General features: G+C 43.8%; 2 protein-coding genes across 5 annotated transcripts in view; both read right to left on the minus strand.

Annotated features, from left to right (window-relative positions):
• Positions 1 to 27,264, minus strand: part of CEP135 (centrosomal protein 135) — a 307,612-nt gene that overhangs the window by 46,683 nt on the left and 233,665 nt on the right. For all 4 annotated transcript variants that reach the window (XM_033944786.1, XM_033944776.1, XM_033944765.1 and 1 more), the window contains exons 19-21: positions 20,921 to 21,089; positions 12,411 to 12,521; positions 11,233 to 11,418 (exon numbers count right to left, since the gene is read on the minus strand). In XM_033944786.1, the coding sequence (XP_033800677.1) occupies positions 11,233 to 11,418; positions 12,411 to 12,521; positions 20,921 to 21,089 (466 nt within the window). The remainder of the gene's footprint in view (positions 1 to 11,232; positions 11,419 to 12,410; positions 12,522 to 20,920; positions 21,090 to 27,264) is intronic.
• Positions 25,378 to 26,366, minus strand: LOC117360666 (WD repeat and SOCS box-containing protein 1-like). The gene has a single exon (XM_033944808.1). The coding sequence runs from the start codon at positions 26,224 to 26,226 to the stop codon at positions 25,378 to 25,380; it is 849 nt and encodes a 282-aa protein (XP_033800699.1). The 5' UTR covers positions 26,227 to 26,366.

Below are 27,264 nucleotides of genomic sequence, written 5' to 3' on the forward strand. Positions count from 1 at the left end.
TCGGAAAATTTGACCACATCACCAATGCCTACCTAGACTCACACTGGCTACCGATTCGAGCCAGAATTCAATTCAAACTATACTGTCTACTCTTCAAAGTAATTAACGGTACTGCACCCACCTACCTAAATGACCGCCTAAACCGTAACCTTCCAACCAGAACAAGAAGAACACTGACATCATTCACATACCCACCACTCAAGGGTACTCACCGCAAAAAGCTTTATGATAGCCTCCTGGCAACACATGCTGCAAAACTCGAACCTTCCATCACCAGATTGTTAACCACAACATCAGACCTCAAGACATTCCGTAAAGAAATCAAAACACTGCTGTTCAAAAAATATATACAATCTACCTAACCTCCCTCACCCCATCCCCCAAGAAACCAAAACACTGCCGTCCAAAACATCTTCCGATGTTATTAAGTCTTTACTATCATTCTGTTATTAAGTCTCTATCCTCAAACTGTATTCTCTATTGTCATGTACCATCCTGGAAATGTCCAGTTCTCTTCTTATGTAATCCGCTTTGAACCGCAAGGTACAAGCGGAATAAAAATCACTAATGTAATGTAATGTAATGTAATGGATGGGCAGACTAGATGGGACATTTGGCCTTTATCTGCTGTCATGTTTATATGTTTTGTGAACAGGATTAAAAATTGGCACCATCCCCAACATCTAAAGCTGCATATAGGTTTCCCTCCATATTTGCGGGGGTTATGGGTACAGCCTCCTCGTAAAAAAAACCAAACCAAACAACCTTGAACAACTTTTTCCTTTCATATTCATGAGATTTGGGGTACAACCCTTGCAAATAATGTATATTCCCTCCATATTCACGAGCATATATTGATTTAAAATAAACTAGTTCTTGCATTGTGCTGTATACTTTAGCAGTATAATTCAAGTACTGTATTATAGAACTGACCATGTAAAAGCATATATTGTAATTCCATTAAATCATGTAACACATACTGATCACTTATTCAGGTGGTGTTTCATCCTCGTCATCCTATACGTGTTCCACATGAGGTGCAAGAGGAGGAGGAGATGAAGAGAATAAGCGATCACCAGATGCCTCCTCAGGCAGTGGAAGTGGATCATTGGTGTCTTTATTCTCATCATCCTGTATGCGGCAGAAGGGTGCCTCCTCATGTATGGCTGATGTGGAAGAGTTGGATGAGGAGGCAGGGACTCTCAGTATCTTCTGGAAATACACTGTGATTTCTGTCTGGCTCTTCTGCTTCTTCATTTCTTTATATATATTCATGTAGGTTGACATTGCTGCTTCTGATAACTCCTTCACCTTCAAGGCAGGTACCATGGATGGGTCAATGTCATAAAAATAGTCCATGATAGCACTGAACCTATGCAGACTCTCTGTAATATTGTTCAATGTAAACTTGTCTTCTGGCACTTCTTCTCCATCCTCTTCTTCATTTAGCATTGCCTTTCCTTCGGGATGAGTCAGATCAATTAGGTCATCTTCTGTTAATTAGTCAGCTCTGGCATCTATTAAGTTTTGAATATCCCCCAGATACATATCTTGAAAGCCTTCCCCAGCCAACTTCTTTGCCAAGTCCATGATGCCTTTCATAATTTCTTTGACTGGCTCTGAGGTAAAGACAGTGAATTCCTTTACACATTCAGGCCAAAGATTCTTCCAGCACGAGTTCACTGTCTCTGGCTTGTTCTTTCAGTAACATTGATGGCACTGGAAATAGAGAAGCCCTTCCACGCTTTCATGATATTCTCTATATTGGGATCTTCTTCTTCCATTCCATGGACAATCTTTTCCATTGAATACTGTGTGTAATGTGGCTTGAATGTCCTTATTACCCCCCTGGTTGAGAGGCTGGTTGAGAGATGTTGTGTTGGGGGTCATGTAGACCACAGTTCAACCACCGGTCCGTGGACCGGTGTTGGTCCGCAGAAAATTTCTGCCGGTCCGCGCAGGGCCGGCGAGATCAAGTCGGCAGTTAAATTTCATGCCGACTGTGGTTCCTGCTCACTAATGTTCCTCCTAGCCTCAGGCGATTAAGACAGTCTGCCGACGTCGGGGCCTTCCCTCTCTGAGTCTCACCTGTTCGGAAACAGGAAGTTGAAACAAAATAGGCGGGACTCAGAGAGTGAAGGTCCCGACGTCGGCAGCCGTCTTGATCGCCGCCCCTGCCGAGTTGCTGAAGAGGGCTGTGGGGAAGTTACAAGTAGAATGGAGAGAGCTGCAGATACTGGTGCAGGTGGAGGGGGATGGTCAGCGTATGCGAGCAAGATCCTGGGGAGCCTTCACAGTGACTTCCTCCCCTCCCACCAGCTCTCCTACTTGCCAGGGCAGTGATTTACCGGCAACTTCCTGCAGGCAAGTACTGAGAGCTGCTGGAAAGGGAGACAGCCATTGTAGGAGGCAGGGAAGCTGCTGGATAAAGGGAGAGCTGTTACTGGACTTGGAGAGAGTTAGAAGGAGAGGTGCTGCTGGGAGGGGAGGAGGGAAAGGGATGGGAAGAGAAGAGAGTTAATGTTGGATAGAGGGAGGAGGGAAGGAAGAAGAAGGAGAGATGCTGCTGGAAGGGGAGGAGGGAAAGGGATGGGAAGAGAGTTAATGTTGGATAGAGGGAGGAGGGAAGGGAGAAGAAGGAGAGATGCTGCTGGGAGGGGAGGAGGGAAAGGGATGGGAAGAGAATTAATGTTGGATAGAGGTAGGAGGGAAGGGAGAAGAAGGAGAGATGCTGCTGGAAGGGGAGGAGGGAAAGGGATGGGAAGAGAGTTAATGTTGGATAGAGGGAGGAGGGAAGGGAGAAGAAGGAGAGATGCTGCTGGGAGGGGAGGAGGGAAAGGGATGGGAAGAGAATTAATGTTGGATAGAGGTAGGAGGGAAGGGAGAAGAAGGAGAGATGCTGCTGGAAGGGGAGGAGGGAAAAAAAGGAAGGAGGGAAGGGAGAAAGAAAAAAAGAAAGGAAACAGCTGGCAGGGAGATTACAGGAGGGGAAGGGGGTCAGGGTGGAATGGAGAGATCAGATGAGGGAAAGGGGAGAGAGAGGAATGAGAAAGTAGAGAGACATTGATGCTGGAAAGGGGGTCAGCAGAGAAATGAAAGAGGGATAAAGATGCTAGATCTGGTGTAGGAGAGATAAAAATGAAGAAGGCAGTGAAGCTGGAAAGAATGATGTAAAAAGGAACAGGCTGGATGGACAGGGAAGAGGGGCATAGAAAGAAGTCAGATACATATGGAAGGGGGAGAGGGCAGACATTGGATGGAACGGGCAGATGCTGGAAGGAAAAGAGTGAAGAGAAGATGAAAGCAGAAATCAGAGACAACAAAAGGTAGAAAAAAATAATTTTATTTCTATTTTGTCATTAGAATATATCAGATTTGAAATATATATCCTGCTAGAGACATAACTGGGGACTGCAGTATTCTGTTAGTATGATATTTCTATGTAGCATTCTATAATAAACTTGGCTTGTTCAGTTTTCTTGATAGTAGAGGGGATATATGTGAAGGGGAGGGGAGACAGGGGTTTTGCTGGTCCGTGCTCTGTATATTTGTATTTATAAAATCACAATTGTTCAGAATATTGTTTCTTTTATACTTTAATAAAATACGTTCAATATAAAATCATAATTGCGGCTTGTGCAGATGGGATTAGATGGTTTGTGGGGACTGAGCTCGCTGAGATGAGGCGTAAACGGGGTTTTTAAATTTTAGTCCTAGTAATTTGCCGGTCCACAAAATAATTCTTTTATTTTTGCCGGTCCACGAGTGTAAAAAGGTTGAAGAACACTGATGAAGACAACCTGGAACTCATGTGGTTCTGAGTGTTGGGGGGGGGGGGCACTGTCCAATGTCAGCAGAGCTTTGAATTCCTTTCTCTTACTTGGAAGGTATTTTCTTACTTCAGGCACAAAACATTGATGAAACCACTCAAGGAACAGTGTTCTGGTTGTCCAAGCCTTCTTGTTGTGCATCCAGTAAACAGGTAGCTGGAACTTATCTTTTCCCTTCAAGGCTTGGGGGTTAGTGGCTTTATAAATCAGTGCAGGCTTTATTTATTTTTGTTTTTATAGCCCGTCCTCCCCAGAAGCCCAGAACGGGTTACAAGGATACATACACAAAGTTTTCTGGAACAGAGATACGCATGCTACAGAGTCAATAACATGTTACAGGATCAAACACAAAGCTATAGAATCAATAGCTTACAACTTTTAGAGAATATGACTAAGAACACATGCTTTGTAGAATCTAAGAAAACAAACCATAGTCACAAATGGGTATTAACATTTGGTAGAAGAACTATGATGAGAACTATGTACAAATAAGAAAAAAAGAGTAGACCATATTAAAATCGAATTAAAAGAAAGAGAAGAAAATAAGAGCAAATTAAATTAAAAATTAATTAGAAATTTAAAAGAAAATTAATGAAAATTAAAAAGAAATAAAATATAAATAAAATCTTCTCAATAACCGGACAAAAACAAATGTAAGAAGAAGAAAAGAAAAATAAACGAGGAGAAATTGAATTACCGTATTTTTCGATCGGTGCATCTTATGAAGTGAAGGTAAAAAAATTTTAATCCCCCACATAGCTGCAACACCCCAAACCAATGCACACCAGCTGCACCGCCTTGTTAAACACTGCCCGCCACCGCCCCGTACAATTGAAAAAAATCCACACACCTGCACCATACCACCTTTCAGCACCGCTCGCCAACACCCCTCATTCAATTATAAAACACCACCCGCATCGCAGCCGCACTACCTTTCAGCACCACTCGCCGCACCCTCCCATAGAATTACAAAACAACCCTCCCCGCCGCCACTGTCGTCGTCGCCGCCATACCTTTTACTAAGCCTGGTAGTCCAGCGTATATCCCTCCCTTGACGGCTCTGTATTACTTCCCGGCAGCAGGTGCATGAGTCAGGAGCGCGGCGGTCAGGGCCAAGCTTTACACACTCCTGCTTGGGCCCACGCCGCTTTCTGAATGGCTGGATGCAGTTCTTGCAGGACTCGCGAGAACTGCTGGCAGCCATTTGGAAAGCAGTGCGGGCCCAAGCGGGAGCGTGTTCAGCTTGGCCCTGACCGCCGCGCTCCTGTCTCATGAGCCTGCTGCCTGGAAATAGTAAGGAGCTGTCGAGGGAGGGAGGGAAGAATTAAAAAAAGGTACGGGGTTTAAAAAAAAAAAAGAGGTACAGGAGGAGTATGATTAAAAAGGTACAGTGGAGTATGATTAAAGGTACAAGGGGGGCTGACTAATAAGGTACAAGGGGGGATGATTAAAAAGGTACAAAGGGGGGATGATTAAAAAGGTACAAGGGGGGGATGATTAAAAAGGTACAAGGGGGATGATTAAAGGTACAAGGGGGGATGATTAAAAAAGGTACTGGGGGATGGGGATGATTTAAGGTACTGGGGGGTACGTGTGGGGGGTATGGGGCCTGCCTGTCACTAGGCCTGCCTGCCTGCCTGCCACTAGGCCTGCCTGCTCTGTGCCCTGTCCCGGCCTACAACTAGACCACCTGAGGGGGGGGGGGGAGACATAGGGTACAGAGCCTGGCATGGAGTGTGGAGTTGGGTGCAGAGCCTTACAGGGAAAATTTGGTTCAGAATGTTTTTTTTTCTTGTTTTCCTCCTTTAAATCTAGATTGCGTCTTATGGTCAGATGCGTCTTATGGAGCGAAAAATATCATAGTCATTAAGGTAGCTCAGCCATCACAGCAGGACAACCTCTGCAGACAGAACGGCAGATTGCTGCAAGGAAGATCATTGAAGGAAAAGTTGGCTCCATCGCCAAAAGTAAAAGTTCACAGAGGCAGAAGGAGGTACTACAGAGGCAGAAGATACCACCTCTGCAGATCAATCAGGGCTCTTCCTACTTTACTTCCAGAGACTTCTTTTCATTCTACAGATTCTGGTCAGTCTCTCTCAAATTTCTTCTACCTTTTACAAAGGTTTATGTAGGATAGTACTGCCCTACTTCAACCTTCTGCCACGCCCAGAACACAAAACTCCAAAAATGTCTCTTGGAAATTAAAAACAGGATGTCCATCAACAAATTACAATTAAACGCTTCCAAAATGAAACTCCTTTGGACCCGCAAACTGGAACTACACCTGCCCTTGCTATGCTGGGATTCAATTACCATAACTGCAAAATACCAAGCATGCAGCCTAGAAATACTCCTCGATTCCGAACTATCACTTTCCAACTGTTTCTCTCAGGTGGTATCATCTACCTGCAACAATTTTGAAAAATAAGGAACTACTTCTCTGAATCTGACTTCACCCAGCTACTCAATGCCTTAGTCCTCTCCCATTGGACTATTACAACGTGCTAGTCAATGGTCTCACAGCAAAGAACATATTACGTTGCCTGTGTGTACAAAACACGGCAATCAGACTTCTAAAAAAGCTCCGTGCTTGTGACCCTGTCTCCCAGGCTCTATCATCTGCTCACTGGCTGCCCATAGCCAAATGTTGTGTCTTCAAGGATCTGATGCTAGCGCTAAGATATATAACATGGCGCTAAGATATATAACAACCAAGCTTTTTCCATACATGCTGAACAGGTCCCTCTGCTCCCAGGATGAAATATGCCTAAAAACGCCCCCTGGACGTGCCTTACAACTGTAAATTGCCAAACGACATTCCTACTCCCACTTCATATCAACTCACTGGAATCAACTGCCCACACAGAATAGATCCCTTGAAGGACTCCTCAACTTTAGGAAAGCAATAAAAACATACCTCTTCACCTAACTTCCCCATCCACGATTACAAGGAAATGTATATCGATACAAGACCCTCAGTATGTGTCACGCTAGGATAAAAACTTATATTGAAAATCTTGCATTGTAACTATGACAAGTTTAACCTGTAAAATGTATATTATGTATAGTTTTAGATCCATAGTTTGTGTCAAATCAGGACAAAAACTTGTATTGAAAAAACCTTGGATTGTAACTATGGCAAACTGCAACCTATAAACTGTATATTATGTATGTTACCCTGTAACCCATTCTGAGCTCTTTGGGGAGGATGGGATGGAAAACAAACAAAAAAAATCAATCAATCAAACATTGTAGACACTATGCTGAAATCTACTGCCCAGTGCAGCAAAAAAGCAAACAGAATGATAGGAATTATTAAGAAAGGGATGGTAAATAAAATGGATTATAATGCCTCTGTATCATTCCAAGGTGCATGAATGGAGGAGAGTGTGGCGCAGTGGTTAAAGCTATAGCCTTAGCACCCTGCTGTTCCTTGTGACCCTGGACAAGTCACTTAATCCCCCCATTGCCCCAAACAGCAAAAAAGCAAACAGGATGATAGGAATAACTAGGAAAGGGATGGTAAATAAAATGGATTATAATGCCTCTGTATCATTCCAAGGTGCATGAATGGAGGAGAGTGTGGCACAGTGGTTAAAGCTATAGCCTTAGCACCCTGCTGTTCCTTGTGACCCTGGACAAGTCACTTAATCCCCCCATTGCCCCAGGTACATTAGATAGATTTTGAGCCCATCGGGACAGACAGATTAAAATGCTTGAGTACCTGAATAAATTAATGTAAACCATTCTGAGCCCCCTTGGGAAAATGGTATAGAAAATTGAATAAATAAAATGCTCACCTTGAGTACTGTGCACAGTTCTAGTCGCTATATCTCAAAAAAAGATATAACAGCATTAGAAAAAGTTCAAAGAAGAGCAACCAAAATGATAAAGGGGATGGAACTCTTCTTCTATGAGGAAAGACTAAACAGGTTGGGGCTTTTCACCTTGGAAAAGAAACAGTTGAGGGGGGACATAATTGTGGTCTACAAAATCCTGAGTTGTGTAGAAGGGTATAAGTGAATCAATTTTTCACCCTTTCAAAAAGTACAAAAACCAAAGGATATGCGATGAAATAGGAGGAAATATTTTTTTTACTCAAAGAAATAGTTAGGAACTTGTTACCAGAGGATGTGGTTACAATGGGTTTAAGAAAGGTTTGGACAAGTTCCTGAAGGAAAGGTCCATAATCTGCCATCGAGACAGACATTGGGGAAGTCACTGCTTGCTCAGGATCAGTAGCATGGAATGTTGATGCTATTTGGGTTTCTGCCACATTGGCCACTGTTGGAAACAGGAAACTGAGCTAGATGAACCATTGGTCTGACCAAGTGTGGCTGTTCTTATGTCTCATTGTGCATGCAGTAATCAGTTCCTGCATAGCCTCATGGACAGGAAAGGACTTTAGAGGTTTTTTAGTACTTGCCATCATAGAACATAACATAAGAACATAAGCAATGCCTCCGCTGGGTCAGACCTGAGGTCCATCGTGCCCAACAGTCCACTCATGCGGCGGCCCAACAGGTTCAGGACCTGTGCATTAATCTTCTACCTATACCCCTCTATCCTCTTTTCCAGCAGGAAATTGTCCAATCCTTTCTTAAACCCCAGTATCGTACTCTGTCCTATTACGTCCTCTGGAAGTGCATTCCAGGTGTCCACCACACGTTGGGTAAAGAAGAACTTCCTAGCATTCGTTTTAAATCCACCCAGCGCCGCTTCAGGGGGATGCCTCTTCTGTCTGCCGGCCAGCCTTCCACATCAGGTGCCTTCCGCACCATGTTGGAGAGCCTCTGAGCCCACACAGCCAAGCGCCATCCCACCTGTACATTGCGTATGATCACGCACAACATTGATGATTGACATTGTGCGTGATCATACGCAACGTGTAGGTGGGACGGCGCTCAGCTGCATGGGCTCAGAGGCTCTTCAACATGGTGTGGAAGGCACCCAACGTGGAAGGCTGGCCGGCAGACAGAAGAGGCATCCCCCTGAAGTGGTGCTGCCTGCAGCTGTAAGTGCTCGTTTATTGGGGCAGTGCTCGGTTTGTGAGACAAAAGTTTGCTGAGTGTTTTGCTTGTCTTGCAAAACACTCGCAAACCGAGGTTCCACTGTAATTTACTTTAGCTGGAATGTCGATAGGTTTATATTAAAAAAATACCAAGTATTTGAATTAGTGTTGTACTACCAGGTGTACCCCAATGTTGTCACCAGCACTAGCATTAATAACCCCTGGCTCAGCTGAACTAGGAAACTCAGACCAGGAGCAAATTTCCTCAGAGGAGATAAAGGAATACTGACTGACCAGGATGCTTCCTGTCCTATATGAGAGTTCAGCTTCTTGTCCTTTATCTCCACCTACTGGTTAGATGGTTATAATCCACAATTTTCTGGATTCATCTGTTGTTGATGAAAAGGAAAGTAAGTTTTTTTTCTGAGATGTGGTCTATTGTATATACAGTATTGTTTTATTTTCTTTTACAAAACGAAAAGAAAGATTCTTAACTGAAGCAGGTGTTATTTAAGGACAGAAGGGCGACATAGTGATGGGAGCCTGGTTTTGGAAATGCTACATCAGCAACTTTTCCAGAAGTCTTTGAGTAGGCTTACTGTGCTCATGCAAAACTGTTTTTTTACCTGCTGCTGTTGCGTAGGGCCTCCTCACTTATTACAAAGCGAGAGGAATATAACTCCCTAACAACAGACTGCCTTCAACAGAAAAAAAAAAAAAAAAAAAAAAAAAAAGGGAAACAGAACAAGTAGTGCTGCAACAAGAAGACACAATGGAGGAAATTCTGTATAGGACGCCGGTCTCAGCAGCCACCTAAGAAGCAGCTGAGAATCACAGACTGGCGTCCTATACAGAATTGTGTCTGCTCTAACAGACAAACGCCTAATCCCGCCTAACTGCCCTGATTCTACACTCCCCCGGCACCCCACCAAACCTGTAGACCCCTTGGCATCCCTAAGCCCCACCTCCACAGGGACCTTAGGCATTTGGGCCAACAGGAGTCTTAGGCCTCCTTCCCAGTGCATCTAGGAATCCAATGGGAGTGGCCTAAGACTGATTGGCCAGATACCTAAGGCCCCTCCCCCATTTTGTAAGAATCCCTCCAGTCGGACTTCCTTCAGAAAAGGTACAGCGTGGGTTTATGTATGAATGGGGGGGAGGGTTATAAGTGCCAGGAGGGTTCTACAGGTTAAGGGGGGCTGCCAGAGGGATCTACAGGTGTATGTGTGTGTGTGAACGGGGAGGGTGGGGGGGGTGGCAAGAGGGAGTGGGCATCCTTCCTGCCGTCTGACTTCACGGGAGGGGGTGGGTGTTCCCTGCCGTAGCCACTCAGCTAATCACGGCAGCAGGATTGTGACCGATCTTCTCCATTTGCACTGCTGTATTTGTGGATCTGCTCTTATAAAAACAGCTTTCTTTGCTTTCATTTTGCGGTCTGGCATTTGCTTCCAGATATGGCCCTGAAGCATCCAGAGAGTGAATTACAAGCATCTACAGGTACTCCAAGTGCTGTCTCATGCAGGGACCTATCCCAATTTTCCTAATAGGATCCATTGTTCACTTTCCACGGCTTTGAGGTGCAACGTGTAGTGCTGAAACCTATCCTCTATTTTCTATAGACTTAGCATTTTGTTATTTGGGAACATTTTTGGGAATCGTGTTACTGCGAATAATGAGAATGGACTGTACTCTATACAATTCTGGAGACTGCTTCTTCAAAAACATATACATTGTATGTAGTCAATCCAGAGGTTTTCACCATAATGTATATGTAGACACACAACGTTTGTAATGTGTATACTTTGGAAAAAAGGTGGGAGATGGCAGAGACATTAAAATATTTCTGTGGCATAAATGCACAGTAGGTAGACCTCTTTCAGCTGAAAGGAAGCTCTGGAATGATGGGACATAGGATGAGGGTGAAAAAGGATTGACACAAGTAATTTAAGGAAATATTTCTTTATGGAAAGGATGGTACTTGTGTGAAATAGTTTTCTGGTGGAGTAAAAGACCATCTCAATTCAAGAAAGTATGACAGCAGCAACAGTAGAGATTAACAGATGGTATGGCTAGACAGATTGAAAAGGCCATGTATTCTGTGCCTATCATTTACTATGTTTTTTGGAAATTTAAAGACTGAAAATTACAAAGCACATAATAAAGGTAAAATTCAAACTATATCTACAAAGCACATAATGAAGGGAAAATTCAAACTATATCTTCAGATTATATAATGTCTCTTTAACTAGCAAGCTGCACTATCAAACTTTACTTATAAGCACAGCTCAAATTTTTTATTCCAATAACACAAAACAAAACATAATACCACTTTCAGTGTGAAACATATAAACAAGTTAATCTTGAAAATAATTCCTTCTAATTTGCTGTTACCTCTTGAATTTCATTATCCAAGTGTTCCAATCTTTCTCTAAGGTGCCGTCTATCAGTATCAACAGACAGGAGTTCTAGTCTTATTGAGCTGCTTTCTCCCTCAGCTCGATGGGCCTTTACTTCCCAGTCTTCGGCTTGGCCATGCATCATTCGGAACTGATCCAGTAAGTCTCTGTTCTCTTGTTCCTAATACAAATAGAGTTACAACCGCAAAATGAGCAATTTGTCACAAAAAGGGTTAAAAAAGGTTGGATTAGTTTTATTGCACCTGATACACCAGTTCACTGATTTATTTAGTGGTTTACAAAACTAATACGATGGAGAACAGTGCAATTACATCACAAGATATAAGATATTTCAATAAGGGGTCATCAATGATGAGAGATTTGAAGATCTGTTAGTCAGGACAGAGAAAATTGCCTGGAAAGCATTCAAGAATGTCATTGAGAATTTTCTTGGCAGTTACAGAGCACTATATTCAACTGGTTGACAAACTTCTTAGAGCATACAAAACCGTGAAGTGCAGATTGGCATATAAGAGAGGTGAAGGGCATGGAAATCTGCCTCATACTTATTCATTAGAGATATCTTGAAAACCCAACTGGCTGGGGAACCTCTCCCCTAGGACAGGTTTAAGAACCACAGGTATAGACATTTACATTACCTCTAGGATTGGTGTAAATGCCCACACCTGCAATCACACATGTTAGGAGAATTAAAGGGTAAAGGGGATATGACTTGATATACTGCTTTTTGTCTGTGGTTTACACAGTCCAACCAGTTTACATTGAACTCACAATCTCAGGGTGCTGAGGCAACTGTTCTAACCACTCGGCCACTCTTCCACTCCATTATGCTAGTATGGGATCAGGCACCTAATTTTCTTTATAAAATAGCTCCTAGATAAGTTCTTCCGTCAGCATTTACCCATGATACTTCATTATAAAATTGACCTCATGAAGTTAATAGAAAAAATATTCTCTACAGAATCTGAATTTGAGCAATAAATAAAATGTATTTTTCAGTTTACCTTAATAGAACCACTGGCCCTAATATGTATGTCGCTTATATCAAAGCATTTTAGCATTTTAAATGGCTCAGTTGGTGTTTTAAAGTAACACCAATAATGTAGTTTAAAAAGTAGGATTTTATTGTCAAATCTCACACACAGTACTTACCTTGGCAGCCATTAAGCTTTCAATTCTGGCAACTTCAGTGATATAACTATGAACTCGTAACTTGAGGTCTTCTCTTTCATGCATTGCTGATTCCAACTCAGTGGAGACTGCCTAAGGAGATTATACACAGTTTAGAGGAGACAACAACAGTATGAATATACAGTAGAGGATCACAATGAGGACGTGTGCTTTATCAAACAAAATATTTGTTGAAATCCTTTAAGGAAGAGATTGCTGTGGTCTGTTGCATTTTCATATGGCTATGCAGTACCCTAGGTCAGTGGTTCCCAACCCTGTCCTGGAGGAACACCAGGCCAATTGGGTTTTCAGGCTAGCCCTAATGAATATGCATGAAGCAAATTTGCATGCCTATCACTTCCATCATATGCAAATCTCTCTCATGCATATTCATTAGGGCTAGCCTGAAAACCCGATTGGCCTGGTGTTCCTCCAGGACAGGGTTGGGAATCACTGCCCTAGGTTATGCAGGCTGGGTCTAAAGAATAGCCTAGTGGTTAGTACAGTGGAATGTAAACCAGGAGACCCAGGTTCAAATCCTACTTCAACTCTGGGGAGAGTGTGGCATATTGGTTAAAGCTACAGCCTCAGCACCCTGGGGTTGTGGGTTCAAACCCACGTTACTCCTTGTGACCTTGGGCAAGTAACTTAATCTCCCCATTGCCCCAGGTACATTAGATAGATTGTGAGCCCACCAGGACAGACAGGAGAAAATGCTTGAGTACCTGAATAAACTCATGTAAACCGTTCTGAGCTCTCCTGGGAGAACGGTATAGAAAATTGAACGAATAAATAAATAAATAAATATCAGGATCCTGAAACTTACATTAAAATAATACTCTTTTTGTTTATTTAGAACTCAAACTTTTGCAGGTCTGTTCGGTCTGTGTTGATGCTGTTTTCAGTTTTTCTTCAAAACATTTTTCATTTATTTTGTCTAGAAAAGTAATTTTTTATATTCCCTTTACATTACAATACACTTCTTATATCCAGTGATCTGAGCTTGATCTATATTTACATCTAACCTTCCTCCAGGACAACAAAAGAAAAAGCCTATAGCAACCTGCCTCAACTGGACCATCCAAGGATACCAGAATTGCAAAGTGCATAACAGGAAACAATAAGGTGCAATTTTTTCCCCAATTCTTTATTCATTTTATCATCTTACAATAAGTACACAATATTACATCATAAAAAATAAACACATCACTTGAATTTCTTACTAATATCATCCTAAATATATAAATTAATCCCTCCCCACCCACCCTTCCCTTAAATATTTCAATAAAAAAAATATCATATAAATATTATAAACTTATTTAATAATTAACCTTTAAAAAGAAATTCATATCATCCCCCAACCCCCCTATGTATAAATATACTATCAGTGAAAAATGATGTCTAATCATTACAATATTTTGCCAATGGACCCCAGATTTTTCCAAAATTGTTATAATTCCCATTCTGCAAAGCAATTACTCTTTCCATTTTATAAATGTGGCACAACGAATTCCACCAGAATGTATAATTAAGATTGTTATAATTTTTCCAGTTACTAGTGATATGTTGCATGGCAACTCCTGTCATTATCAATAAAAGTATGTTATTACTTGATGATATTTGACTCTTTGTTCTCATAGACATACCGAACAGAATAGTATCATATGATAGAGCTACATGGTTTTCTAATAAACAATTTATTTGGGACCAAATTGATTTCCAAAAAGCCATGATATAGGGACAATAAAATAATAAATGATCTAATGTCCCTGCTTCCAGATTACAATGCCAATATCTATTAGACTTAGAGCTATCCAATTTTTGTAATCGAACAGGGGTCCATAATGCTCTATGTAGCAAAAAAAACAAACCAAGTTTGTCTCATAGATGCGGACATTGTACATCTCATTCTCCAAGACCAAATTCGTGGCCATTGAGATGCAGAAATTTGATGCTTTCAGCGTCCTTCTCCCCCCTCAGTTTTACCCATTTCCCTTAAGCGTCTTTTCTTCTCCACTCCACCTTTCCTCCCTTTCTCGCTCCCTGCCCCTTACCATTGTGGCGCTTCCCCACCCGACCGACAACAGAACAGGCCCGGTCCGACAAACCTCCCTGCCCTGTAGCCGCGAATCTAAATTACCTTCTTACAGCAGCTGGAGTATTGAAGCTGCTGTAAGAAGGTAATTTAGATTTGCGGCTACAGGGCAGGGAGGTTTGTCTGCCGGGCCTGTTGTTGGTCAGTCGGAGGAAGCGCCATAAAGGTAAGGGGACCTGACTGGCTGTGCACACTCCCCCCCATGGCTGCACCCGGGGTGGACTGCCCCCCCCCCTTTGGTATGCCACTGCCTTTTCCCTACCTGCCCTGCCGCACACAGCCGACTGGAAGTCTTCCCGATGTCAGCACTGACATCGGAGGAAGGGAGGGCTTTGCTTAAGCCCTCCATCCGACGTCAGCGCTGACATTGGGGAAGACTTCCGACTGGCTATGTGTGCTGCAGCAGGGCAGGCAGGAAATGGAAGAGGAGCCTCACAGAAGGGCAGGTAGGAAAATCAGATGAGTCTCGCATCAAACCCCGTGGGATCCCCGAGAGTACGAGGGGCATCCCCACAGGATCCCCGTGCCCCTAGGGGTGTCCCCACGGGATCCCCGTGATCCGAAGGGGGAACCTGCGGGATTCCCACGGGTCTTGCGGGATTCCCGTCGTCCCCATTCCCGTGCAGCTCTCTATTCTGGACCCCTAGAATTCTGTGCAGACAAGGGCAGTAAAGGAGGAAGTGAACCACTGCACAGCAGGTCACTTCCTCTTCCAGTGCCAACTTAGACTTGATTGTTTAAGTGAACTGCTATCTTGCATGCACAGAATTCCATCAGGAGTAAGTACTTAAACGATCACCTCACTGCAAACTAAAGCTACTTCCAGGATCCCCAGACCACACTTAATACCCCTCATTGTCCCAGGTACATTAGATAGATTGTTAGCCCACCAGGACAGACAGTGAAAAAATAAATCCATGTAAACCTTTCTGAGGTCCCTTAGAACGGTATAGAAAATTGAATGAATGAATGAATGAATAAATAAATAAATATAGGACTGGTGAATGCCAGATCAGCTGCTAAGAAATTTTCAGTGATCCATTTCATCTATGAACAGCATGTTGACATTTTAGGAAATAGTGAAACTTGGCAAGATGCAAGCTGGGTTTACCACTGGCTGACCTATGCTCAATGGGTTTCAACTAGAGAATGACCCGGTGACCCGTACCCATGGGTGACCACAGCAAAATTGCAGGAACGGGTAAAATTTATATCTGTTCATTGCTGGCATGGGAACAAACTTTTTCACAAGTAAAAAGTATTGTTCCTGTGGGGATCCCCACCCACCACAGCTCCCTGATATTCTACCATCACGGGTCTGGTGGCTCCAGGCCCTCCCTCATGGACCTGGTGGCTCCAGCCATCCCTCACTCACTCATGGGTCCAGGGGCTCCAGCCCACTCCTCCTCGCTTGTGGGTCTGGCGGCTGCAGCCAGCTTCTCTTCCTCTTTACCGCAGGCACACAGCCGGCTTCCCTCCCTCCCTCCCTACCACAGGCACACATCTTGCAGAGCGAGCCGATCTCTACAAAGGGCTGCTGGACAGTGCTCACCACCTTCCCTCTGCCGGGCTCCTCCTTATGATTCAACTTCCTTTATTCGCAAAGAAAGGAAGTTACATCATAAAGAGGAGCCCGGCAGAGAGAAGGCCACGGGCATCGTTGAGCAAGCCTGTGCTCTATGGCTCGCTCTACAAGGTTTGTGCCAGCGGCAGGGAGGGAGGGAAGCCATTCGGACCCGCCGGACCCACAAGCTTGTGCTGATTCGCCTCCAGGTCTCACTTTAAAAACTAATTACAGTCTGTGGAGGATTGCTGGTGCATTTTCTTTCTGTCACAGTCCCGCCCCTCCTCTCCTCTGACTTAACATCCTGTTTTGGTCTGGGGCAGACCATGGCAGAGGGAAAGTGCACTGGCAATCCTCTGCAGGCTGTAATTCGTTTTAAAGTGAGACTGGGAGACCAGGGGGATGCCGGATGATGGTGGAGAGAAGGGGGAAGAATGCTGACCTTTGGGGGGCCCCCTGGTATAGCTATTAGAAGTACACAGAGAAATGGTGGGAGGGAAGGGGGTCCAAAGAGAGGGGTATATGCCGGACTGAGGGAGGGAGGTGACGGGGAATAAATAATGGGTTTGAAAACAGAGGAGATGGAGATAAGTGGTGGACAATTGGATGGAGGAAAAAGAAAGGGAGAGAAGTTGGACCTAAGGGGTGGTGTGCAGGGAGGGGTGATAGAGATACTGGATAGAAGGGCAGTTGGGAAGAGAAAGGGAGAGATGATAGATCCTAGGATGGTAGGGAAGGAGGGAGAGATGCTGGATGAAAGGGTAAGTTGAGAAAAGGAGAGATGGTGGATCTGGGAATGGTGGGATCTATCGCTGCAGCTGCTCTTTCATTTATTGGACCGCCGGCAGCATGAGTGAAGTAAACATGTTGTCTTCCGCAGTTGGAAGCTTTTCCTTTGCTATTGCTTCCTGGCCCTGGCGCAAAGCAGTAGCAGAGGAAAAGCTTCACTCACGCTACCGGTGGCCCAGCGAGTGCAAGAGTACTGCTTTATCAGATCCCATGGAGGAGAGGAATGCAGGGAGGTTCACTGGAGGATGACAGGGGTGGGTGGGGGTGGAGATAACAGTCATTAGAGAAATGCTGAACTGCAGGGATGGAGATGAAAAAAGGGAAAGATGCCAGACCTCCGGGGGAGGGAAGGGAAAGGGAGGACAGAGATGGAAGATGGATGGTTAGCATGGAGAAAGAAGAAAACTACAAATGGGCAAGAGACCCTGGCAAGCAAGTTATCAGAAGACAAACAGAAACCAGAGTCTGGAACCAACATGATTTGAATAATGACCGGACAACAAAAGGTAGAAAAATAATTTTATTTTCTATTTTGTGATTAGAATATATAAGAACTGAAATGTTTGTCCTGCCAGAGCTGGTGTTAGGCATGGGTAGGACCCAGGACAGAAATTTGGGAGGGGACCCCAAAGCCCTCTACTAGCACTGAGGGGAAGATTTTCTAGATGCTCCAATGACAGCAGATGCTGCTGCCAAGAGGAAGAAAATATTTATTTGGCTGGTGAAAGAAACCACAGTGTTAACAAGTGAGGGTTGGGGTGAAGGAAGGACTCCCTCTCATTCTGGGTCAGCAGTGCTTGGAATGGTTACAACTTGTATGGTTTCTTGGTCGAGAGCTCTAGAAGGAGCAGAAACCAAAACTGGCAAGGCCAATGTGATGCTATGAGAATCAGGATGCCTCAATCTTGATGAAGCTTGAATATAATTTTCCTGATGAGAGGTAGTGAAGGGAATATGTAGAGGAACCTGTTTACCCAATGAATGACAAGAGCATCTGATGCAATGTGACTGGGGGCAAAAATCATGGAACAGAGCAAGAAGTTGTTCCAAGTGGAAGCAAAGATATCTATGTCAGGTGTTCCCCAGTTGGAGAAAATCAGATGTAAAATGGTTGCGCTGTAGACCATTTGTGAAGCTTAAGAACTCTGTTCAGTTTGTCTGCTAAGTAAACTGTTTTGAGAAGTATGCCATGAGCAGTTGCTCATTTTCAAATCTTGATTACTTTCATGAAAAGGGGGTGAGATCCCAAGCCTCCTTGTTTGTTCAGATAAAACATGGCAACCTGATTGCCTGTACAAAGACTACTTGATGGAAGAAATGGCTCTAGAATGTTCCGAGAGTGTTGCCTATCGCTCAGAGTTCTAGAAGATTGATATAGAAAGTTTGTTTGTGGTGAGACCATACTTTTTGAGTATGGAGGCCATCCAGATGAATACACCCCATCCCAACACCAAAGAATCAGTTTTATTTTGATGAGGAGGGGCTGGAAGGGAAGACCTCGAGTGAGATTGAGAGTGATGAGAGGTCCACAGTAACTTGGATTGGAGCAGACAATGTACCATGGCTTGAGACCATTGGGTCTGCAGGGTCCATTGTGGGACTCTGAGGTGAAGAGGTGCAAATGAAGTGGCATGTACTTTCAACACCATGTGACCAAGAAGGCGTAACATCTAACGAGTGGAAGTATGTTGAAGGATGGAGACTGCTCAACACAGGTGAATAAGACTGTCAACTTCCTGCTTTGGTAGAAAAGCTTGACCCTGTGTAGTATTCAAGAGAGCTCCTATGAACTCCAGTGCCTGAGAAGGGTTAGATGTGACTTTCGGTAGTTGATGCTAAACCCAAGCAGCTCCAGGAGACAAACTTTTGAGTTATTTGTAATGATGAAGCATTGACCAACCAGTTGTCCAAGTATGTGAGAAGGGCAAGACTCTGTATTAGAAGTTTTGAGATCCATATCAATGATGCATGTGTCAAGCAGGTCTGTGTTAGCCCTGATCAAAATGTCAATTGAGGACAAGGTCATGCATCCCAGCTTGATGTTGAGATTGCATCCTTGGGCTGGCCTTTAACACCTGTGAAGACTGCATCTGCAGTAGCCCTGAAAGCTTTGGTCTGACCATAGCCTGGATCTCTTCCTGGAGACATCAACTTGGAAGCAGTCTGCTGTACTGGATGTCGGGTTATGGGAGACCTTGATGTCGAGGCACACCTAAGAGGAGACATCAGTTGGATGAAAAGAAAGCGGTCTTCAGTGCTTCAACACTTACTAGGTGTTGAGGAAGTCGCTGCTTTAGAGGACACAGTGCCATGTCTAGAAGGAGAAGAAATTTGTGCTTCTTAGCTTTCTTATGTGTTGCATCCCTCAATACTTGATGCATAGATGAATATGATGTAGAATGCTACCTCTGTAAGGAGCCAGATGCATGACACTCTGTATGTGGTGTTGATGTACAAGGTGCCTATTTCGACACCGGCGTGATAGCAGGCTGAATGTTGGGTTCCGAGTTCCTGCCATGCTTGATGCTGATGTGATACCGAAAAACTTTTTAACTGAATTTTTTTTTTTGCTTTCAGTGACCTCTTTTGCATGTGGGAACAGATGTCACAGTGAATATCCCGATGTTCAAGACCCAGACACAGCATACAACAATTGTGTGGATCAGAGCCTGAAATGGTCTGATTAAATCAAGAACATTTCTTAAAGCCACCCAGTACACTCTTTGACAGGGAGGGGAAAACGGCTGATACTAAGTCAAAGGGCTCAATGGCCTGGGGAGGTAGAGTAACAGTCCTCTGAAAATCGATCAGGGACTACCACACCTCCATCCCTATTTGCATTTGTCTTCTGCAGTTCCTCTCAAGGGAGATGGGGAAGCAAAAACGGTGATGGAATTCAAAAAGGTGTGCAATAAACATAGAGGCTCTCTAATTAGAAAATGAATGGTGTAAAAAACAGTTTAAATGACAGCATATGTGTTGATGTGTCAAATGGCTCTTAGATGGCGACTCTGGCTGTAAAAAACTAAGGCCAGCACCAGGCAGACTTGTATGGTCTGTTTCCTGGATACAGAAATCCGGTTAAGGATGGATTGAAGAGGGCTTCGATGGTAACTCCAGTACTTGAACATGAGGACAGTGCTGGGTACACTGGTATATTCTGTGACCCACAAATGATAAGATAGATTCAGATATACTGGAGCAGGCTTCAACAGCAATTCCAGTAGTTGGAATCTAATAACAGTGCATGCAGACTTCTATGGTCTACATCCCAGAAATGCCAAACAAAGATAAAGATCAAGATGTGTGTAGGTTTGAGCAAGATTTTGATGAGACTATGTTGTCTTTATGTTATGTTAATATGTATTTTAATATGTGTGTTTTACTGTAATCTTCTTAAGCACTACGTGGAGAAGAAATTTTTTAAATAAATAAACAAACAAATATTTATTTTATATCACATTCATTGTTGGTTTAATCACAATTGATGATGAGTGTGAGTGCTGAGCAGACTGGATGCCATCATTTACTATGTTTTCCTAGTTTCAAGAAAGCATGGGACAGGCATATGGCATATGAATGCTTTTTCTTTCATGGATATCTTGTTACTGATTTGATGCTGCTATAAACTGTCATGATCTATTTATGTACTGACAATTAAAAAGTTAAAGGCCTCTTTTACTATAGCTAAAAATAGAGGACAGTTGTCAAGCTAAAATTAATACACTATAAATGTTAACTTACCATGAATTACAATACAGATAACACAACTGCACTTAATGCCACCTAATGAGGAGGTGCTGACTGTTTCATATTTTCTGACACATTAATGGCTAGTGTGTGTTAAGTTACAGTGTATTAACAGCAAGGTGTTGTCCCCATTCAATCCCTACCCCATTCCAAGCTAATTAGCATATGCTAAAGATCAAGCCATTGTGCTAATACTTATGCTCTCTGCTTAATGCACTTTAATAAAAGGTGTTCTAAATTAAATTAAATTAAACCTACTGAACAGCACTCAAAGAACATTTTTTATTTTTATACCTGGTTTTCTCTGGTCATTGTAGCAAGATCATCTTGCAATCTTCTGTTTTCCTTCAATGCTATTTCCCTTAATTGTTCCAATTCTGAGAGTTCTAAACGAGTGGCATCAAGCTGACGATGGATGCTTGCTAGTTCACGGTCATTGCTACTCAACAAATCCTTCAGTTGGCTGTTAAAAGAGCAATTTGGAAGGCCACAAATATAATTTCCATGCTTATTCTACAATACAAAATAAGTGTACATTTTTAAAATATCTTATGGAAAAATAACTGAACGCTATTTGAATACTGTATTTAGTACTTATTTTTCCAACTAACTAGGGTTTATTTTAACTATAATGAAAGATTAGATCGATAATCTTGTTTCTGTTAATATACACAGGAGTCCATACTTTAGCTGTTGATTCCCATTAGTTGCGAATCTGCAAAAGGATGTCACATTAAGACTTTGAACTAGAGAATGACACGGTGACAAAATTCATCACCGTTCCTGTCCCCGCGGATAACCGCGGGAAACCATCTTCATGTCATTCTTTCAGGAGAGAGGGAAGAATCTGAGTATAATTGGGCACAACCAGTGACCCGCAAACTTTGCTTTGAAGAATGCTGGTGTAGAAGGACCGAGGTTGAAATAGACACTAGAAAATGACATGGGATTATTTCCCGTGGTTATCCGCGGGGACGGTGATGAATTTTGTCACCGTGTCATTCTCTACTTTGAACTTCTCTCCTTCTGCAGTGGAGAACAGCTCCCTCTTCAGCTGGTACCAAAGCAATCAAACTCATAAGAACATAAGAATAGTCTTACTGGGTCAGGCCAACGGTACATCAAGCCCAGTAGCCTGTTCTCATGGTGGCCAATCCAGGTCACTAGTACCTGGCAAAATGCCAAAAAGTAGCAACATTTCATGCTACCGATGCAGAGCAAGCAGTGGCTTCCATCATGTCTTTCTCAATAACAGACTATGGACTTTTCCTCCAGGAAACTGTCCAAACCTTTTTTAAAACCAACTTTGCTATCCACTCTTACCACAAACTCTGGGAATGCGTTCCACAGCTTAACTGTTTTCTGAGTGAAAAAGCTATTTCCTCCTATTGATTTTAAAAGTATTTCCCTGTAACTTTATAGAGTGTCCCCTAGTCTTTGTAATTTTTGATGGAGTGAAAAAACCAATCCACTTGTACCTGTTTTACTTCACTCAGGATTTTGTAGACTTCAATCATATTTCCCCTCAGCCATCTCTTTTCCAAGCTGAAGAGCTCTAACCTTTTTAGTCTTTTCTCATACAAGAGGAGTTCCATCCCCTTTATCATCTTGGTCGCTCTTCTTTGAACCTTATCTAGTACTGCTATATCTTTCTTGACATAAGGAGACCAGAACTGAATGCAATACTCCAGGTGAGGTCACACCATGGAGCGATACAGAGGCATTATAACACTCTTAGTCTTGTTAACCATTCCTTTTTAAATAATTCCTAGCATCTTGCTTGCTTTTTTGATTGCCACTGCAAACTGGGCAGAAGGTTACACAGTATTGTCTACAATGAAAACCAGATCCTTTTCTTGGGCACTAACCCTCAAGGTGGACCCTAGCATCCAGTAATTGTGATTTGGGTTATCCTTCCCAATGTGCATCACTTTGAGAAGAGGAGACTGCGAGGGGATCCGATCGAGACTTTCAAAATACTGAAAGGATTCGACAAAATGGAGCAGGGAAAGCAGTTATTTACAATGTCCAGTGTGATACGGACAAGAGGACATAGACTGAAGCTGAGGGGGGACAGGTCCAGGACGTTCTGTTTCATGCAGCGAGTGGTGGACACCTGGAATGCTCTCCCAGAGGAAGTAATTGCAGAATCCACTGTTCTAGGATTTAAGGGTAAACTAGATGCACATCTCCTTAAGAGTGGCATAGAGTGATATGGGTAAGGGTAAATTAGATGCACATCTCCCTTGAGAAGCATACAGTGAAATGGGGACTAAAACTATGCCAGGGTACACCTGGCGGGGCCTCCGTGTGTGCGGATCACAGGACTTGATGGACCCAGGGTCTGATCCGGAGATGGCAATTCTTATGTTCGCATTTACTCACATTAAATTTAATCTGCCACTTGGATGTCTAGTCTTCCAATTTCCTAAGGTCATAAGAACATAAGAAACGCCTTCACCGGATCAGAACCTAGGTCCATCTAGTCCGGCGACCCGCACACGCGGAGGCCAAGCTAGGTGCTCCCTGTTGGAGACCCTGATTTCCCGTATCCCTTGATGTGATTTGCAAGAAGGTGTGCATCCAACTTGCGCTTGAATCCCAGAATGGTAGTCTCCGTCACAACCTCCTCCGGGAGAGCATTCCAAGCGCTCACCACTCTCTGTGCGAAACAGAACTTCCTGACATTTGTCCTGGACCTGCTGCCCCTCAGTTTCAGTCTATGACCTCTTGTCCGTGTCACATCTGAAAAAGTGAATAATGCTGTTTCTTGGTCTATTTTGTCAAATCCTTTTAATATTTTAAAAGTCTCTATCATATCCCCTCGCAGTCTCCTCTTTTCAAGGGTGAACAGTCCTAGAGGACTACCTATACGAGAAAATTCCCGCATTGGCCATCTCTGCTATTACCAAACTCATAAACTCCGCCCTACATTCGGGCCTTTTTTCCCCAGAAATGGGTCATATTGCCTTGACCCCTCTACTAAAAAAAAATCTGACCTAGACCCTTCCACACCATCCAGCTATCGCCCAATAGCAAATATTCCTCTCTTAACCAAGATGCTAGAGTCTATCATATCTACCCAACTCTCATCATACTTAGAGAGATTCTCTATTCTTCTCCCTTACCAATATGGCTTTCGTCCCAACTTCAGCACCGAATCCCTATTGACCTCCTTGATCTCAAAGGTTCAACAACTTCTTTCTCGAAATAAGTTTGCCGTTCTCCTACAATTCGACCTCTCCGCCGCTTTTGACGTTGTCCATCACGACATTCTCGTATACCAACTCTCTGAGATAGGTATTAACTCCACAGTCCTTGACTGGTTTTCAAAATTCCTACGTTCTCGTTCTTACGCTGTCAACATGAATGGCACCTCATCCTCCCCCTGGAAACCATTATGTGGAGTCCCGCAAGGTTCACCTCTATCTCCCATCCTTTTCAACATTTACATGACCTCCCTAAAACTCCTCCACCTATCCTCCCTTGAAACTATTTACACTTATGCTGACGACATCCTTGTCTTCCTGGAGACTGATTCGAACCTCACCAACCTTTCTGAGAACATAGCCTCCAGTATAACGAACCTCCAATCCTGGGCCCGTATTGTTCAAATGAAACTAAACGAGTCCAAAACAAGACTCCTTTGGCTTGGTCCAAAACTTAACCAACTACCCTCCTCCTTCTCTCTGCCCTCTGGCTCCACTCTGCAGCTTGAGTTCTCAAGCAATGTTCTGGGCATCACTATTGATTCTATATTGTCCTTCAACGACCACCTCAATTCCTTGGTAAAAAAATGCTTTTTCAGCCTTCACATGCTGAGGAAAGTTAGATCCTGTTTCCATCAAAATCACTTTTCAATCTTTGTCCAATCCATCATCCTTTCCAGATTGGACTATTGCAACTCTATCTACTTAAGCCTAACTAAGAAAAACCTTCATAGACTCCAGCGGATTCAGAATGCCGCAGCCAAGCTGATTTTCGCAAAAAGTAAATTTGACCATGTCTCTCCGCTTCTGTCCAAGCTTCACTGGCTACCGATAATCGCCAGGGTCCACTTCAAATGCGCCTGTCTAGCTTTCAAAATCCTACATGGGATCCTCCCTCCATGTATCCCTCTTTCTTGGAACTCCTCAAATCCTAATACCACCAGATCCACTCACAAATTAAAACTATCCTTCCCCTCAGTAAGAGGCATCTCCCATAAAGGAAAACTAGGGACCTCCCTTCCCTTCAGAATCACCGAGCTCTGAAACAACCTTTCCTCCCCTCTACAGAACATGAGCTCCCTCCAACTTTTCCGCAAACATCTGAAGACCTGGCTATTCTCAAAAATCTGATTCTTTTTCCATGTATGACATCCTAAGCCCTCAAAAAACTCTTCATACTTGGTCCTCTAACCCTTCATTGTAGCTCCTTTCTTTCCCATCTCCTGTAAACCTCTACCTTTCACTGTAGTTCCTTTCTATCCCATCTCCTGTAAACCGTGCCGAGCTCTACGAATGTGGAGATGATGCGGTATACAAACCTAAGGTTTAGTTTAGTTTAGTTTTCCGAGGCGTTCTTTGTAGCTCAAATTCTCCATACCTTTGACTAGTTTCATGGCTCGCCTCTGCACCTTCTCCAGCAGGGTTATATCTTTCTTAAGGTATGGAGACCAGTGCTGGACACAGTATTCCAAGTGTGGTCTGACCATTGCTCTATAAAGCGGCATTATGGCGTCCGCCGATCTACTCGTGATGCCCTTTAGTTCAGATAAAAACTCTGGTATCATAAGATGCGGTAGCCAATAGAGCCCCATCAGGAGAAAACTCACAAGCTACTACATCATTGTAGTGTCCTTCAAGTTTATGGATCATAACATATTTATCCATATCCCAAAGAAACACAGCTTTGCCAGCTCCAACAGAGCACAAGATGGAAGAATCAGGAGAGAAAGCACAGCAATAGACCCAGTTCTGGTGCCTCCTCAGCACCTTCACCATGTTTCCATCATCTTTTAAATCCCAGACTCTCAAAGTTTTGTCTCTTGAAGCAGAAACTAAAATAAGGCTGCCATCTGGAGCAAAGGTCAAATCTCTAACCACTTCTGTATGATCCATCAGATTAAGCAACAATTTACCTGTGCACACATCCCATATTTTGATACGTCCATTGTTCAAGCCTGTTGCAAGGAGAAGCTGGTCTTGACCAAACTTGAATCGATGCCATTCTATATTCACACAACGGCTTTGTTTCTGAGGCACTGAAGAACTAAAGGCCAGACTCCACACTAGATCACCACAGTCTATAGTGTATTCACGAGGTTTAGTTTTTTGACCACCATCACTGTTTTGTCGTAAAAGTTTTGCATTTCCTGAATTGACAATATTCTGAGTGACATCCACAGCAAAGTTATTAAGACACTGTGTCCAAGGAACCAGCTTTACTATGCAATGTCCTTGAGACCAGGCAAAGAAAGAACCGTCTGGAGCAAAAGCAACAGTCCAATTTTCACATCCATACTTCTGGTCAAACGAAGCAGCTCTGTTTATAAGCTCTCCAATGCTCCGTGATGTTGCTATATCATTCTCGTTTACAAATGTGGGAAAGCTTGCCATCTAAGTAAAACACCGAAGGCTTGAGAAATGAAATACAGTATCTAAAAAATATTTTTCTTTCGTTGCCTGGAAGAAAAGTAGTAGATAAAATACGGAATTCCTTGCCGACTTCCTTCTTTCCTTCACAACCCAAACCGAAGCTTCAAGAACGTTTAAAAATCCGCAGCAGGGGGGGTCACGTGATGGCCGGCACCTGAGCGGACGCCTGAACGCGGAGCTCCGTCCTCCCTGCACCATTCGGCTCCCCTAACGCCTACCGCCACCGGTAAATTTCTGTTTGCTTCGGCTCCTGCACTTCTGGGATCGCTCCCGCTGTGCTGGGGAGCGTCGGGAGCGTCTGGCGCGTGACTCACGGTGGCGGCGCGGGGGATGCCGACTCGAGCCCTGAAGGCCCCTAGAAACAGCGTGGCACCGGCTCAAAAAATGGCGGGGACGCAAATGGAGGCGCCAGTGGACCGCACCTCGGATGAAGTGCTCCAGGTGTCCATGAGAAACCTCTCTCAACTACTGGATGACAAATTGGCCAAGCTGCATGCTTCCATGGATGAAATCAAAGATGTGCTAGCTGGCCATACAACGCAGATCCACCAGATGGAGGAACGGGTCGTGGCACAAGAAGACAGAGCGGGGGTCGCAGATAGCCGGCTTGACTCCCTGGAGACCCGAGTGTGCCAACTGCTCGAGAAAGTGGAGGACCAGGAGAACAGGGCCCGCAGAAAGAACCTCCGTCTGATAGGGCTCCCGGAATCAGTTAAAGACCCTGCACTTCTCCAAGTGGTGGAAAGATGGCTGCCGAAGGAGCTGGGCCTGGCGGAGCAGGCTGGCCCGGTGGTGGTAGAGCGGGTCCATCGTGTTGGGCAGCGACGCGAGGGAGACGGACTGGGCCGTCCGAGGTCGGTGCTAGCCAGATTCCACAATTATGCAATCAAAGCGCGCCTGTTGGACCTGTTCAAGAAAAACAGATCTCTGTCCTACGAGGGGGCTAAGATTATGATATTTCAAGATTTCTCGACCAAAGTCGCGGAGCAGCGCAGGGCC

The sequence above is a fragment of the Geotrypetes seraphini genome, chromosome 1 (assembly GCF_902459505.1).
Source record: "Geotrypetes seraphini chromosome 1, aGeoSer1.1, whole genome shotgun sequence".
Lineage (NCBI taxonomy): Eukaryota > Metazoa > Chordata > Amphibia > Gymnophiona > Dermophiidae > Geotrypetes > Geotrypetes seraphini.

Coding starts and splice junctions, on each gene's coding strand:
- LOC117360666 (XM_033944808.1), bottom strand. CDS start 26,226: ATGGCAAGCTTTCCCACATTTGTAAACGAGAATGATATAGCAACATCA.